Source organism: Ranitomeya imitator, chromosome 1, assembly GCF_032444005.1.
Source record: "Ranitomeya imitator isolate aRanImi1 chromosome 1, aRanImi1.pri, whole genome shotgun sequence".
NCBI classification, from domain to species: Eukaryota; Metazoa; Chordata; class Amphibia; order Anura; family Dendrobatidae; genus Ranitomeya; species Ranitomeya imitator.
In genome coordinates, this window is record NC_091282.1 from 812381479 (window position 1) to 812399620 (window position 18142).

The 18142-nt window shown below is 45.8% G+C and overlaps 1 protein-coding gene across 1 annotated transcript; it reads right to left on the minus strand.

The window, feature by feature from the left end:
- Window positions 1-928: 928 nt before the first annotated feature.
- On the minus strand, window positions 929-10999 carry C1H19orf25 (chromosome 1 C19orf25 homolog). The gene is made up of 3 exons (XM_069739531.1): window positions 10922-10999; window positions 4943-5101; window positions 929-4863 (listed from the first exon to the last, which is right to left on the minus strand). Exons 2-3 carry the CDS (start codon window positions 5070-5072, stop codon window positions 4673-4675), a joined length of 321 nt encoding a protein of 106 aa, XP_069595632.1. The 5' UTR covers window positions 5073-5101; window positions 10922-10999; the 3' UTR covers window positions 929-4672.
- Between the last annotated feature and the right edge of the window lie 7143 nt (window positions 11000-18142).

Below are 18142 nucleotides of genomic sequence, written 5' to 3' on the forward strand. Positions count from 1 at the left end.
ACCCATGGCTGTCCTGCAAGTCACAAGTGCAACCCCAACGCACGTTTCACGCGGGATAAGACTTGAAGCACTGTCACCTTAGTTAAATCCATATGTCTCCTAGACTCTACTATGCTGTACCTGGGTGCTTGCAAGTGATTTTTGCTGCACCTGATTCCTAGTCTTCTACAGATGATATGGTTCTTTTAATGTTGTCTTTTTTGGTGCCTTCTATATAATTAGTTGAATAAAATTACTTTGTTTTAACTTTCTTTTGGTGGACTATTTTACTCCATTCTTGCATGTATACAGATTGGTGGGAGTAATTTCCATGGCTATTGTCTTTGGTGGTCTGGTTACATAGGCATCGTGTCACCTATTATAGAATGTGTTCTGTCCTAAAGATTTTGTATTAGTTAGAAACTACCTGCCTGTTAGTGCTTAGGCACATTTTTTTGTTTTTCTATAAGGTTTCAGATATATCATTTAAGACTGGCATACAAAATTATGTTCTTCATGAATTGGGGCTGTAATCTTGTCTAACGGTTTGCCAAGAAATAATGAAACTCCATACAGCAACACAATTCTCGCTGTCTCACTATAGACATGACTAGATCAGAGATGCTGCACTGAAGTTCATGATAATAAGACACACAGCACTGTCTATAAGAACGTCTTCTGTACAGCAACTCCATTTTAGCTGTCTCACTAAAGAGAATACTAGATCGAAGCTGATGCACTGAAGTCCATGATATTTAGCCACACAGTACTGGACGTCCTCTGTACAGCAACTTCATTTTAGCTGTCTCACTACAGAGATGACTAGATAGGAGTTACTGCACAGCGGTTCATGATTTATGTGCACACAGTACTGCTTTTAAGGACGTCCTCTGTACAGTGTAGTGCAACGGTACCACGCTGTGCAGTGATGAGGCAGTGACCCACAAAGTTCAAACACAAAACTTCTTTAATGTGTTTCTTCACAGCATTAAATGTCTCAATTCACACAAGTGCATATAATCTCAGTGCATAGTATTAGGGTATGTTCCCATGTTCAGTAAACGCTGTGGGTTGGACACGGCGTACATCCGCCGCGTCCAACCCGCAGCGGACAGATGTTACAGCATAGTGGATGGGATTTCAAGAAATTCCATCTCCACTATGCATTCACTTCAGAGACACCTCTGGCATCCCTGTGTAAACGGACATGCGGCGCGTCTTTCCAGACTGCAGCATGTCAATTTATGTTGCGGAGACGCTCAGTCTCCACACCGTAAATTCCCAGACTATCATTACATGCAGTAAAACCACATTAGCTTTAAAGTCACATGCGTATTAAGTGCGAAAACACAGCTTACTACACATGTGATTAATTTAAATAATGTCTTACCTTGTGCCACAGCCAGAACTTCACGTCCACTGCAGTTCTCACGATGAGCTGACCGCGAGAACTGCAGTGCACGTGACCGCCGTGGTTATCTCTGGTCACTTGCCAAGTTCTCAAGGTCAACTGATCGTGAGAACTGCAGTGCAGATGACCGCTGAAGACTGAGTTATCTCCGGTGGTCATCTACAAGCTCCACTTTGTGTGGATGTCAGGCTGGATGGTGGAATAATGCCACTGTTCAGCCAAAGGCATCCAGATGTGGCAGAGCTGGACTCATCGTGGGACATTATGGATTACCGTCTCTGCGGACAGGTATGGTATATTGTTGCTTTTTTTTTTTTTTTTTTTTTTTACAGGAGATCAAGGGCTTTGGGGAATTAGGTAAGGTCGTAAGTATGGTTTAATTTAGAATATTAAAATAGTTGGTGTCATTATTTCAATTAAAAGACTTTATTCTGGCTGTGTCTTTATTTACCATACAACTATAAAATTAGTAATGCATAGGTGTCTTATAAACACCTCTCCATTACTAAGCTGTGTGCTTGATGTCACTGGACAATACAAAGGTGACATCAACCCCACAAATATTACCCTGCTTGCCACTGCCACAGGGCAAGTGGGAAGAGCCAGGTAAAGTGCCACAATTGGCACATCTTTGTATGTGTCAATTATGGGATGGCTGCGGGCTGCTATTTTTAGGCTGGTGAGGACCAAAATCCATGGGCCTTGCCAGTCTGAGAATACCAGGCCGCAGCTGTCTGCTTTTTCCTTGGCTGGTTAACAAATATAGGGGAACCCCACTCTATTTTTTTTGGAAGGGACACTTCCTTTGTCATGTACTTCCAGCTGTGTCACAAGATACACCATTATATAAATTAGTTCACATGCGTAGAAAGCTGCGTTCCCGCACTTAATACGCATGTGATTAGGAAGATAATGCGGTTTTACCGCATCTAATGAAAGTGTATGGGTAATTTATGCAGTGGAGACTGAGCGTCTCCACTACATAAATTGATATGCTGCGGTCTGGAAAGATGCACTGCATGTCTGTCTCTGCGGTTGAGCTGTGTGCATCGGTGCACGCATAGTGGGCATAAGATTTCTTGAAATCTCATCCACTATGCTGTAACATCTGGACGATGCGGGTTGGATGCTGCAGATGTAAGCAGCATCCAACCCGCAGCATTTACTGACCGTGTGCACATACCCCAATATATCTGGAAACAGGAAATCACTTTTTTTTTGCCTTCCCAGAAGCCAACTTTCAATTAGCTTTATTTCAAGTGACAAAAAAACACATGCAATGAAAATACGCATGAGGAAAAAACGCATCAAAAACACGTAAAAAACGCAGGTGACCTGCCAGTGACCTCAGATGCAGATTTGGTGCAGATTTCACCTACCCTTAGGGTATGTGTCCACGCTCTGGATTGCATCAGGATTTGGTCAGGCTTTTATGCAGGTAAAATCCTGACCAAATCTGCACCAGAGGTCACTGGCAGGTCACCTGCGCTGTCCTTGCATTGTTTCTGCAATGTAAGGACATGCTGCGTTCTTAAAAGACGCGCCGCATGTGCGTTTTCGCGGGTATGCCGCATGCGTCTTTTAATGCATAGTGGAGACGGGATTTCATGAAATCCCCTCCACTATGCTGTAACATCTGGACACTGCGTTTTTGACGCTGCGGCTCAACGCAGCGTCAAAAACGCAGCGTTTCCTGAACGTGGAAACATACCCTTAGGGTTCAGCTTCCCTTCCTGAACTGATAGGATCAGCGCTGAACAGGATCTCTCAATGATAAGGCAAAGCTCTTAGTGGTTTGTCCTAGACTAAGAATGTAGCCCCCAACTGTGGGTCAGTTATTCTTTTTACCTTAAGACGCCTTATGTCTTCGGGTAGGTGCACACGACCCAGAGTTGCTGCAGATTTGACGCTGTGTATTTATACAGCGCCAAACCTGTAGCATCCAGATGTTACAGCAGAGTGGATGGGATTTCAAAACATCCCATATCCACTATGCGTCCAGAGACGCTGCGGCTCACCCGTGAAGACGGACATGCGGTCTATCTTTCCAGACCGCAGTACGACTATTTCTCTTGTGGAGGCGCGAGTCTCCACAAGATAAATGTCACCCATACAATGTATTGGATGCGGTGTGTCTGCACGGTTCAGTGATCACATGCGGATTCACCCGAGTTCAACTGCTGGCAGTGCTTTGGATGCAGCGAACATGCTCTGCATCCAAAGCGCTGCTACTTCCGATCGTGGGCACCTGGCCTTACACTTCACCAACCACACATGATGGGAAAAGCTGCAAGTTTATACTTTACAGTTGCCATAGTCCTCACCATTCACCAGAGTACAATTGTATGTGACTACACAGAGTTTATCTGTACAGTAAAGCGCAGGTGACTTAGCTTTTCTGTACTGCGGGCCACTTCAAATAATAAAATGTACTATTTTCTTCTGTATTGGTGGAAGGATGCCACAGCATCTATTCATCAAGAATGTGGCCAGTGTTGGATGTTTACTGAGTGTATACAAACAGCAGCAGCCAAAATGCTGTGTGAACTTAGCCCTGATATAGTATAAAGAAGTCCTAAAAACCATAGGTCTCCGGTACTTAACTATTAATCAACACTTTGCCTTCACTTGGTGACAGCACAGACACGGAAATCTAGACTACATTACCAATTTATTTAGCTACAAAAAGTACTGTTCTGGGGAATTTCAATACCTTTTATTTAAAGAAAAACTAAAGCGTGAACTGTAGAGGTATGGTCAGCCGCGGACTGCGGACTTCATAGTATTTAGAATTCGACGTTTAAAAAATCGGCTGTTATACTCCAGGCCTTCTACACAATTCAAAATATCTGGTTTCTGGGTATGTTGCAAATCGACATATATTGGCACTATCCTAGCAGTGTTGTTCTCAATAACATGTATCAGGCACCACTCAGATACCCAATTGTACCAAGTTTCCTTCAGAGAATGAGGGGAAAGAATAAGGAAAGATATTCCACTGGATTCAATTACCATTGAAGCGGAAGAAATCGCAAGTTCCCCAGCTGCTTTATCACGGTGCTCCACATAGCCATGGTAGCCATTCTTTTCCAGAATTTCTACAATGTTCATGACCAGGTCTGTATCTTCTACGCTGTACCACATGGAGAACTGATAGACGCACATACCTAATGAAGTGACACCATGCCCAGGCGCTATACATCTCTTACAAATCATCAGCATACTTCAGATAATTACTCCCATCAATGAAACATACATATTCAATAGCATGCAATGGTGGTATCACATGGCCGCCTCTCTCAGCTCCTCTATAACTTTTTCTAGCGTCTTTCCAGAATTTCTCAAAGACTCATATTTTTCTTTCAGCTCAACCTGGGCTTCTTTCAACTGGTTGTTCAGCTGCACATAGGAGCGACTCTGCATGTACTGCCGGTCACCATCGCTGCAGGGGTCCTGGGAGGGGATCAGCAAATCTGACAATAGTACAGAAAGGAGCGTGAGTGAAAGGAAGGACAAATGTTACGTATAGTCAGCACTACGAGTATTGCTTACCATCGCTAAGGTCGCAAACAAACACGGGATCGGATACTACTGCACCACAAACATCTTCTAGAATGTTATCTACACTGGGAGGCTCAGGACGAGAGGGAAGAACAATGCGCTTCTTTGCCCTTGATGTCATCCTGACATTGGTTCATAGACCAATCTTTTCTGAAACAAAGAAATTGACGTGTTATTTTTTTCATATAGTAGTCCAAAAAAGGAAGCAGCACACCACTATCTGTGAATAAGGAGCTATTTTATTGAGCCCACGATGGCGACGTTTCGGTTCGGTGTAGCAAAAATATACTGTGTATTAAAAAAAAAAAAAAAAAAGTTTGTGAAGCTGGATTTTCTACCTTTTCCTACTTCAGAAAAAAGATCAAGTCATGGATCTATGATAAAACACAGAGCACACACTGCCATCCATGTGCTGGTACTGGATAGGAGATAGTGATGAGAGAGCGTGCTCGAGTGTTCTCAGACCTTCTCGTATATTACATTTGAGTCTCTGCAGCTGCATGATTAGGCAACCGCAACACATGTGGGGATTAGTGTTGAGCGAAACGGATCGTTCATTTTCAAAAGTCGCCGACTTTTGGCAAAGTCGGGTTTCATGAAACCCGACCCGATCCCTGTGTGGGGTCGGCCATGCGGTACGTGACTTTCGCGCCAAAGTCGCGTGTCGTTTGACGCCCTTGGCGCCATTTTTTCAGCCAATGAAGGAGCGTGGGCAGAGTGATGACATAGGTCTTAGGGGCGTGGACGCCTATCGTCATCTTGTCGCTTGTGCGCTGTAGCAATTTGCAATGTGTAACACCAGCTTTTCTGTTCAGGGACGGAGGGGAGGGAAAGGGAGAGGGATAGGGAGAAGGAGAGGGAGAGAGAGAAGAAAAAAAAGAAAAAATTCCCATTGACTTTGCATTGGGTTTCATGTTTCGGTCGATCCCCGACTTTTCGCCATAATCGGCCGATTTCACTCGACTCGACTTTTGAGATAGTCGGGTTTCGCGAAACCCGACTCGACCCTAAAAAAGTAAAAGTCGCTCAACCCTAGTGGGGATAGCCAAACAAACAGCGCCAATCATGCAACCATGGGGACTGGAACATAATATACGAGCACGCCCGAGATACTTGGATAACACCAGAGCACGCTCGCTCATTACTAGGAGGAGAAGCTTAGCAATTCAATTGTCATTTTCAGATGAGGAAATCATGGATGGTAAAAACTCAAACACTGGAGGAAAATCAAATCTAAAATACTAATTAATATTGGACCCTTTAAAATAAAAAAAACCCACTACAATAAAAATCAGACTTCCTAATGAGGCTGCGGGTAAGGAGGTCACATTCTCTGTAGGGCTGTACGGACGTGATGCAAAGGCGCAGTATTTTTTGCTGCAAAAAAAAAAAAGATGCAGATGGATAAACACGTGTAAATGTATAAAGTTCACATTTTCCACGTTCCTAGGTTAGGCGGTAAAGGTAAAAAAAATAACAGTAACCAGCTTTCCACCCACTTTCCAGACATGCCGAACCAGAACAACTTTTCCCAGCTGCTTCCCAATGAAATAGGGAGCCTGGCATGATTTCATTCTGGGCTTTAACCTCTTAAAGACCAGGCAATTTTCCGTTTTTTCCTCCCCTTACTCCAAGAGCTATACATTTTTTATTTTTCCGTCGATATAGCTACATGAGGGCTTATTTTTTCAAGACGAGTTCTAGTTTCAAAAGACACCATTTATTTTATCATATGATGTATTGGAAAGCGGGGGAAAAAAAAATCAAAGTGTGGCGAAATGGCAAAAGTGTACAATTGTGCAATTTATTTTTTTAATCTTTATTTATTTGCAGCGTTTAACAGTAAAATTGACCTGGAAATAGGAGTACGCAGATGCCAAACATGGATAGTTTTTGTTTTTAGTGGTGAAAAAAATGCTGCAATTTGTAAAGAAGAAAGTTTTACTTGTGTCGCCATTTTCCAAAAGCAGTAACATTTTCAGTTTTCATGATATTTGTTCTGTGAGGACCTATGTTTTGCGCCCCGAGCCGATGTTTTTATTGATATAATTTGGGGGTAGATATGATTTTTTTTTAAACTGCCCGTCATAACATTTTTTTCAGTTTTTTTTTTTCCGTTAGGTTGTTTACTGGTCAAATTAATGCATCTCATATTTTCATAGATTAGACTTTTTCTAACGTAATGATACTAAATGTGTGTATTTTCTTAATTTTTAAACAGGAGAAAATGAGGGCAATTTGAACTTTTATATTTTTGTAATTTTTTTTTCTTTTTACTGTGTGTTGGTCCCTTTAAGGAACTTTAAGCTGCGATCGTCTGATCACTTGTACTATGCATTTTAGTGTATTAGCACTGCTATGTGTAGCTAAAATCCCGATCTCCTGTGCACACCAGTCACGGGCTGGCTTTCACAGGAGTACCATGATGACAAGCACTGGGGTCTTCAGCAGACCCCTGGCTGTCATGGCAACACAACAGCTTCCTGTAATCACGTCACTAGAGCGCTGATGAGGGGATAGAATGGCGCGCTGTTAATGTCACTGTCAAATATTGACAGCGGCATTTAACAGTAAGATCTGGGATTGTTCTTACTGGTTGCTGACTTTTGATCACTGTTATAGGCCAATAATTAGTAATTAGGACAGCACTTGGGCTGTGACTTTCTGCACACCCTCCTTACCATCCTTTTAGTCAGATTACATTTTTTTATTTTATGATTTTTATTTCTTTCATGGGTTGGGCTTAGGGTTTTAAAAAAATGATGATATGAAAACCTAATGTTACCAAATTCTGTGTAGTACCTTTGGGTTCAAAATCCTCACTATTTCCCTGGATACAAATCTTGAGGGGTGTAGTTTCCAAAATGGGGTCACTTGTGGGGGTTTCAGCTAATGCAACATGGTGCCCGCCATCTATTTCAGCCAATTCGTGTTCCAAAACTCCAATATTGCTCCTTCCGTTCCGAGCCCTGCTCTGTGTCCAAACAGGTTTTTGACTACATGTGGGGCATCGCTGTGCTCGTAAGAAAGTGGGTAACAATGTGTGGGGTTCACTTTTTGGTGCTACCTCTTATAAAAGTTTTTAAATAAATGGGGCTAAAGCAAAATTTTAGAGGTAAAATGTAATTTATTTTGTTTCCATCCCACTTTGCATTAATTCCTGTGTAGCACATGTTGAAACATTTCCGGACAGCACTTTTGTGGTATTTGAGGGGCGCAGTTTTTAAAATGGTATCACTTGTGGGGAGTTTCCAATACATAGGCCCCTAAAGAAACAGGTTTTGGAAATTTGTTGAAATTAAAAAAAAAATGAGAAATTGCTGTTAAACTTATAACCCTTCCAACATCCTGACAAAAATAATTGTTTTCGAAAATGATGCGCAAGCAGACATATGGGAAATATGTATTACGGTAATTATTTTGTACATTATGACTAACTGGTCTAAGGCTAAAAAAGATAGAAAACTGCAATTTAAAAAAATTTTTTTGCCAAAATTCTAATATTTTCACAAATAAACGAAAGTCATATTAAATTTACCACTAACATGAAGCACGAAGTGTCATGAGAAAACAATCACCGAGATCCGCTGAAGTGTTCCTGAGTTATTACCACAAAGTGACAGTGGTCAGAATGGTAAAATATGGCCTGGTCATGAACGTCAAAATTGGCCCTGTCACAAAAAGGGTTACATCTGAATAATATTTTGAAAAAACAAAAAAAAAAAGTTATAACTACCGTATTTTTCGGACTATAAGACGCACCCCAAATTTGGGGTGAAAATTGCAGAAAAAAAGATTTTTTATAACATGGGGGTCCGTCTTATTGTCCGAATTTACAGTATCTTATGGCGGTGGCAGAGCAGGGTCACAGGAGGCAAGGTGGGGTGATGCTGGGATGAGGAGGTGCTGGGATGAGAAGGTGCTGGGATGAGAAGGTGCTGGGATGAGAAGGTGCTGGGATCAGGAGGTGCTGGGATCAGGAGGTGCTGGGATCAGGAGGTGCTGGGATGAGAAGGTGCTGGGATGAGAAGGTGCTGGGATCAGGAGGTGCTGGGATCAGGAGGTGCTGGGATCAGGAGGTGCTGGGATCAGGAGGTGCAGTGAGAGGTATGGCGTGAGAGGGGTCCCTAGCGTACCATGCAGGCTTACCTAGGTGGCAGAGGTGCGGTGGCAGAGGTCCGGTGGCAGAGGTGCGGTTGCGGGGGTGTGGCAGCAGAGGAGGCGCAGGAAGCGGGGTCCCTTTCCCCGGTATGGTGATGCAGCAGGCCCGGTATGCAGCAGAGCCGGGTGAATCCTCTTGTTATCGGTGGGCGCAGCCATCTTCCTGAGGCCGCGCGTGTGCAGATGAAGCGCTCTGCTCCCGGGGCTTCAGGAAAATGGCCGCGGGAGGCCGCGCGTGCGCAGATGGAGATCGCGGCGGCCATTTTCCTGAAGCTCCGGGAAGCAGAGCGCTCCATCTGCGCACGCGCGGCCTCCGGAAAATGGCCGCCACCACCGATAACAAGAGGATTCACCCGGCTCTGCTGCATACCGGGCCTGCTGCATCACCATACCGGGGAAAGGGACCCCGCTTACTGCGCCTCCTCTGCCGCCACACCCCCGCAACCGCACCTCTGCCACCGGACCTCTGCCACCGCACCTCTGCCACCTAGGTAAGCCTGCATTGCGACTATTAGACGCACCCCCCATTTTCCCCCCTTTTTTTGGGGGGAAAAAGTGCGTCTTTTAGTCCGAAAAATACGGTAGGTCTCGGTTTGAAGCTTTGTGCTTGCCAATGCAAAGTCTCTACGGCTATGTGCCCACGATCAGGAACTAGCAGCGCTATGGATGCAGCATATTTTCATTGCGTCCAAACTGCTGCCGTATATTGAACACAGGTGATCACTAAACCATGCGGAATCACCGCGTCCAATACATTGTGCGGATGAGGGTATGTGCACACGTATGTTGGAGCTCTGCGGATTTGTGAAATCCGCAGGTAAAAGGCACAGCGTTTTACCTGCGGAATTACTGCGGATTCCACTGCGGTTTTACTCCTGCGGATTCCTATTGAGGAGCAGGTGTAAACTGCAGCGGAATCTGCACAAAGAATTGACATGCTGCAGAATATAAACCGCTGCGTTTCCGCGTGGTTTTTTCCGCAGCATGTGCACGGCGGATTGCTTTTTCCATAGGTTTACATTGTACTGTAAACGCATGGGAAACTGCTGCGGACCCGCAGCGTGTGCACATAGCCTGACATTTCTCCTGCGGAGACTGAGCGTCTGTGCAAGATAAATAGACGTGCTGCAGTCTGGAAAGACAAGCCACATGCTCGTCTCCGCAGGGAAGCCGCTGCACGCATAGTGGGCGAGATTTCTACAAATCCCATCCACTATGCTGTAACATCTGGACGCTGCACAAGAACACAGCGTCAAACCCACAGCAATTCCTGAAGATTATTATTTATTATTAGAGCGCCATTTACTCCATGGCGCTTTACATGTGAGGAGGGGTATACATGAACATGGGAATGTACCCTAATACTACTGGTGTTTCCATGTAAACCCCCACCCACCTCTAGGTTTTAGGGACCCTTTACACTTCTCTACGTCTCAGGGCTCCTTTGCCACCACCCCTCTCCAGGCCTCAGAGCCATTTTGGGTGTGTCTCCCAGCAGCAGGCTCCAAGTATGACTGTAACCCCAGCAAACGCCATTAAACATTGAGGTTCAGCTATTCTGTACACCACTGCAAGGCCAATAAAGCCCGACCCGAGCTAGGGGACCCCACTACTCCGATGTTGCACTTGTTGCATCCACTACACCGTCATCCATACAAGCAGTAGTGAGCTCAGGCTACAGCTGCCGCCCACCCACGGACACAGGAGTACGGGTCCCATTGTAGCTATGGTCACAGGCTACAGACATGAACGGAAGCCTTTGGCTCAGGACCGCCGGTTGGAAAGCACAGAAATCTTGACATTTCCCACCTCCTCTTACTCCGACATGCTCTTCCCGTACGTCACTCAGATGCTCTACTCTCCATTCAGAACATACTGGCACTAGAGCACTCTCTACCATTATGTGATTTCCGTGCAGCAGCCATTTTGGAGAAGACACATGCAGAAGCAAGGCGCTTGTAAAGGCGGCTACTTGTGTTACTGGAGCGCACGGTATCGTAGACACTTTTCAGACAACAGCTAAACAAACAGTTTTCTCTAGCGCTCAGGTACCGCTAGACACGTCAGCCGAGGCCTGGCGATCTAGCCACGGACATGCGCATTAAGCTGTGCTTGAGTGCGCAAGGCAGGCAGGCAGAAGATTGCCGTGGTTTAGGCAATAGGCTCAGGCTGGCGTGCCAGCAATTGCAGCGATACTTACCCCACACACGGCTAGAGTGCCCCTATACATTTTACAGTAATTAGTGGAAGTATGTAAACAGGACAACTGTACAGAGCGGCCCCCTTATGGTCTGCTGCCCCTAATATCCCGCAACCCTAGTGTCCGGGGCAGGGCTGCCCTTAGGAATTTCGGGGCCCCATACTGGCAACATTTTTGGGGCCCCCTTGAGAGTCCGCCCAGGCTCCACCCCGCCTCCACTCCTCGAACCGTCCACAGTCCCACCACCCTCTTGGAAAAACTCCACTTCTGCGCCATTTCCTCACTAATCACACATTAATAACAGTTCTCATCACCACATACAAAACCAGCAGCTTTTGTTTTGGCCAAAGGACTTCTTAGGCCACCACTACAACAAGGTAGACTATTTTCAACAGGCTCTACTCTACTGTAACCTATTGCTTTTCTTGACCGTGACACCACAAAAATCCTAGTGCACACCCTTATCATCTCCCGTCTTGACTACTGCAACCTCCTACTCTCTGGCCTCCCCTCTAGCACTCTGGCACCACTCCAATCCATCCTACACTCTGCTGCCCGACTAATCCACCTGTCTCCCCACTATTCCCCAGCATCTCCCCTATGGCAAACCCTTCACTGGCTCCCCATTGCCCAGAGACTCCAGTTGAAAACCCTTTCAATGACATACAAAGCCATCCACAACCTGTCTCCTCCATACATCTGTGACGTGGTCTCCCAATACTTACCTACACGCAACCTCCGATCCTCACAAGATCTCCTTCTCTACTCCCCTCTTATCTCCTCTTCCCACAATCGCATCCAAGACTTCTCCCGTGCTTCCCCCATACTCTGGTACTCTCTATCACAACACATCAGATTCTCGCCTACCATAGAAACCTTCAAAAAGAACCTGAAGACCCACCTCTCCCGACAAGCCTGCAGTGATCCTCAACCTACTGAACCGCTGCACAACCAGCTCTACCCTCTCCTGGTGTATCCTCAGCCATCCCCTCGCAGACTGTGAGCCCTCGCAGGCAGGGTCCTCCCTCCTTATGTACTTGCGTGCCTTCTTTTATGCTCGTATTTAATGTATTTGTCTATATCTGCCCCCTTTTTCACATGTAAAGGGCCATGGAATAAATGGCGCTATAAATGTAATAATAAATAATAATAATTTTTTTTTTCAATTTTTAAAATGACCAGTAATATCACAAACAAGGAGCAAATAATACCACACCATGACCAGACCACATATTACCACCATATAGTGATCAAATAATACCACATACAAGTAACACAACCTGCCACACCATGACCATACCAAAAATTACCACCATATGGTGACCGAAAAATACTACATACAAGGAACATATACCGCCACACCATGTCCAGACCACATATTACCACCATATAGTGACCAAATAATAGCACATACAGAAACAAATACCGCCACACCATGACCAGATCACATATTACCACAACATAGTGACCGAATGCTACAATACTGATCATTAATGAAAAAAAATAATATCACCATGAGTGCCATTATGCACAGGAGATCTGTACTTCCTATACAGTGTCAGTGTACAGGTAATACAGTGATCACCGGTGACATATAAAGGAGCTCTGTATATAGTGTCAGTGTACAGCTAATACAATGATCACCAGTGACATTATACACAGGAGCTCTGTATATAGTGTACAGGTAATACCGTTGACATTATACACAGGAGCACTGTGTATAGTGTATAGTGCACAGGTAATACAGTGATCACCGGTGACATTATATACAGGAGTTCTGTATATAGTGTCAGTGTACAGGTAAAACAGATCACTGGTGACATACACAGGAGCTCTGTATATAGTGTACAGATAATACAGTGATCACCGGTGACATATAAAGGAGCTCTGTATGTAGTGTCAGTGTACAGGTAATACAGTGATCACCGTTGACATACACAGGATCTCTGTATATAGTGTACAGATAATACCGTTGACATTATACACAGGAGCACTGTGTATAGTGTATAGTGCACAGGTAATACAGTGATCACCGGTGACATTATATACAGGAGATCTGTATATAGTGTCAGTGTACAGGTAATATAATGATCACCAGTGACATTATACACAAGACCTCTGTATATAGTGTCAGTGTACAGGTAATACAATGATCACCAGTGACATTATACACAGGAGCTCTGTACATAGTGTCGTCTCCGCTACTGCAGTCTCTGCCACCACTGTCCCTGGGGGTTCTGCTCCGCCTTCTTCCTTCCAGCGCCACGCCACGTCCTCCTTTGCGGCCACTAGGGGGCTTCAGCATGATGCACGTCTCCATCCTTTCTCCCGACCTGTGTCTGCTCCTTGCAAACCCCTTAGGTCGCGGTTGCGCGCTCTTCCCTGCAGTTAACCCTCTCAGTTTCTTCCCAGCAGCCCTTGCCTCCCAATCAGCCTTCAGCACAGTAGCTATCAGGCAGTTCTGCCATTCTGGCGGCACCTGATTATCATGTGTATTCCATACGTGCTTCTGGCCCGTTCCCTGTTCCGTCCTGTTGATTTAGCAGTGCTTCTGTTCCTGTTCCTCTCTTACACTAACATCGCTTGTACCCTGTCCTGTGCTTTTTCTCTCCTGAGCCGCCCCTCTTAGTTCCAGCTGTTGCGGCATCTGACTCCCTCGGGCCTGCTCCTCACAGTCCCTGTATAGGGGTTGTTCCCAGGTTCGCTCGTCCGTTTGAGCCTCGGTGCCGTGACCCAGAGGTGTTATGATCTGGTGGCCTAGGAGCAGCATGTGACGTACTCTGGTGAAGTTGGTACCTGTACTGACCGCAGACCCTGAACTTAGCAGCGCCACTAGAAATAGCCGTGGGATGTACCTAACACTCCCTAGACACCTCGACACAGCCTATGGACTAACTTCCCCTAAAGATAGAAACGGAAAACTATCTTGCCTCAGAGAAAATCCCCAAAGGATAGACAGCCCCCCACAAATATTGACTGTGAGAGGAGAAGGAAAAGACATACGTAGTATGAAACAAGATTAAGCACAGGAGGCCACTTCTAGCTAGATAGAAAAAGTACAGGACAGAACGCTGTGCCGTCAGTAATAAAAACTAGAAAAAGTCCACCACAGAGGAATGCAAAAATCTCCACACCTAACTAAAGGTGTGGAGGGCAAACTCTGCTGCCCAGAGCTTCCAGCCTAGCTGAATAGATCCATACTGATAAGCTGGACAAATGAACAAAACATAGAAAGTGCTTTCCTCTGTGTGATCCTGTGCCTCACCCACTGCCTCGTTTGGGTAAACCCCCCCAGATTTGCAGGAGATCCCAAACTGTGTCGAGGCTTCCTTAACCAGTGCCGCCTACATTTCGAGCTCTTGCCTCAGCAATACCCTTCGGATCCAGCCAAGGTGGCATTTATGGTATCCCACCTCGAGGGGGAAGCTTTGGCCTAGGTGAATACCTTGTGGGAGCGGGATGATCCGGTAGTTACTAACATTCAAAACTTTTTGGACACCTTCCGCAGGGTTTTCGATGAACCCGGGCCCTTGGCCTCCACCACCGAGTCACTTTTCAGTCTCCAACAGGGAACCCTCTCGGTCAGGCAATATGCCATCCGCTTCCGAACCTTATCTTCGGAGCTGGGGTGGAACAATGAGGCTCTGGTCGGGGCCTTTTGGAGGGGACTTTCGGGTAAAATTAAGGACGACCTTGCTGGGCAGGATACCACTACTGTTCTGGAAGACCTAATATCTCTGGCCACGCGAATTGATTTACACTTCCAGGAACCACGCCTCCCAGAGGAAGAACTTATACTCTGTCACCAACAGAAACCTCGGCTATGTCCGATTACATCAGAGAGAACTAAAGGCCCCTTCACATTAAGCGACGCTGCAGCGATACCGACAACGATCCGGATCGCTGCAGCGTCGCTGTTTGGTCGCTGGAGAGCTGTCACACAGACAGCTCTCCAGCGACCAACGATGCCGGTAACCAGGGTAAACATCGGGTAACTAAGCGCAGGGCCGCGCTTAGTAACCCGATGTTTACCATGGTTACCATCCTAAAAGTAAAAAAAAAAAAAACACTACATACTTACCTACAGCCGTCTGTCCTCCAGCGCTGTGCTCTGCACTCCTCCTGTACTGGCTGTGAGCAGATCGGCCGGAAAGCAGAGCAGTGACGTCACCGCTCTGCTTTCCGGCTGACCGACGCTCACAGCCAGTACAGGAGGAGTGCAGAGCACAGCGCTGGAGGACAGACGGCTGTAGGTAAGTATGTACTGTTTGTTTTTTTTTTACTTTTAGGATGGTAACCAGGGTAAACATTGGGTTACTAAGCGCGGCCCTGCGCTTGGTTACCCGATGTTTACCCTGATTACCAGTGAAGACATCGCTGGATCGGTGTCACACACGCCGATCCAGCGATGTCAGCAGGGAGTCCAGCGACGAAATAAAGTTCTGGACTTTGTTCAGCGACCAACGATCTCCCAGCAGGGGCCTGATCGTTGGTCGCTGTCACACATAACGATTTTATTAACGATATCGTTGCTACGTCACAAAAAGCAACGATATCGTTAACAATATCGTTATGTGTGAAGGTACCTTTAGCCAAAGGTTTCATCCGGAAATCATCTTCCCCGGCTGGGGCCGGATTTTTCTTTGTTCGGAAAAATGATGGGTCCCTTCGGCCTTGCATCGATTACCGGGGCTTGAACAACATCACAGTCAAGAATAGATATCCTCTCCCACTTATCCCGGACTTTTCGATCGCCTGAAAGGATCCCGAATCTTTTCCAAACTGGATCAGAGAGGAGCATATAATTTGGTCCGGATACATGCTGGTGACGAATGGAAAACTGCCTTTAATACTCGGGATGGCCATTATGAGTATTTGTTCATGCCCTTTGGTCTCTGTAACTCTCCGGCAGTCTTCCAAGAATTTGTTAATGAGGTTTTTCGGGACCTTCTGTACTCCTGTGTGGTGGTATATTTGGACGACATCCTCATCTTTTCTCTTGACCTTTCTTCCCTCAGAAAGAGTGTCCGTCTGGTCCTGCAACGTCTTCGGGAGAATCATCTCTATGCAAAAATTGAAAAATGTTTATTTGAACAAACCTCTTTGCCTTTCTTGGGCTATATTATTTCTGACTCTGGCATGAAGATGGATCCTGATAAATTGTCTTCCGTGCTTCAGTGGCCGCGTCCACTTGGTACTAAAGCCATTCAACGTTTCTTGGGCTTTGTAAATTATTATAGACAGTTTATACCTCATTTTTCTTCTCTCACTAAGCCATTCACCGTCCTTACCCGGAAAGGAACTAAACCTAACTGTTGGCCGCCAGAGGTTGAAGGCGCCTTTATCGCCCGGTTCTGCACCGGCCTGTGGCCAGTAAGCCTTTCATTCTTGAGGTAGATGCCTCCTCCACAGGAGCCGGAGCGGTTCTTTCTCAGAAGTCAACCTCGGGACGTCTGGTCCCCTGAGGATTTTTCTCAAAATCTTTTTCCCTCGCTGAATGCAATTATACTATTGGGGATCGGGAGCTCCTGGCCATTAAAATGACTTTGGAGGAGTGGCGATATCTTTTGTTAGGGGCCGTTCATTCTTTTACAATATTCACAGACCACAAAAATCTTGCCTATATCCAGTCGACATAAAGACTTAATTCCAGACAAGCCAGATGGTCTTTGTTCTTTTCTCGGGTGGCAAGAATACTAAAGCGGATGCACTTTCTCATTCTCATGAGACTAGAGAGTCAGAAGAGGTTCCATCGCACATTATTGACCCAGCAAAATTCATCACAGTAGCTCCCGTGAGTTTTCTTCGTGTTCTGCCAGGAAAGACCTTCGTCCCGCAAGACAAGAGACTAGAGGTATTACACTGGGGACACTCTTCTAAGGTCGCTGGACATGTCGGAATCAAGAGGACTCTCAACCTTCTCTCTCGCTATTACTGGTGGTATTCCCTTCGACAATATGTGTCTGACTTTGTACTCTCCTGCGAGACCTGCTCTAGGAATAAAGTACCTAGAAAATTGCCTTTCGGACTTCAGCATCCCTTGCCTGTTCCAGAGGGTCCTTGGCAACATATCGGCATGGGTTTCATCACTGATTTGCCCCGCTCTTCTGGATGCACAACAATCCTGGTGGTAGTGGATCGATTCTCCAAGATGGCCCATTTCGTTACGTTACCTGGATTACCTTCAGCTCCTGAACTAGCCAAAATCTTCATTCTTCAGATTGCATGGGCTTCCTCAACGAATCGTATCTGATTGGGGGGTTCAATTTACTTCCCGTTTCTGAAGGGCAGTCTGTAAGCATCTAGGCATATCTCTGGATTTCTCCTCCTATCATCCACAAACCAATGGTCAGGTGGAGCATATTAATCAGGTTCTAACTTCATATCTACGCAACTTCACATCTACGCAACTTCACTAACGCTCATCAAGATGACTGGGTAGGTCTGCTTCCTTGGGCGGAGTTTGCTCATAACAATCATTCCAGTGAATCTACCTCCAAGTCTCCATTCTTTGTGGTTTATGGTCGGAATCCTGGTATGCCTCTTCCTTTGACTCCTTCTTCCGGCGTTCCTGCTGCTGATGTCCTTTCTCAGGAATTCTCTCAAGTTTGGAGGGAGGCTAGGGATACTCTCATTCAGGCGGCTTCCCAGATGAAAAAGCATGCAGACAAGAGGAGAAGGGATCTGCCCCCATACCATCCTGGCGACAAAGTGTGGTTATCTACTTAACATAATCGCTTGAAAATCCCTTCCTACAAACTGGGTCCCCGGTATATCGGTCCATTCGAGGTTCTTGGATGCATTAACAACGTGGTCTATAAATTGGGGTT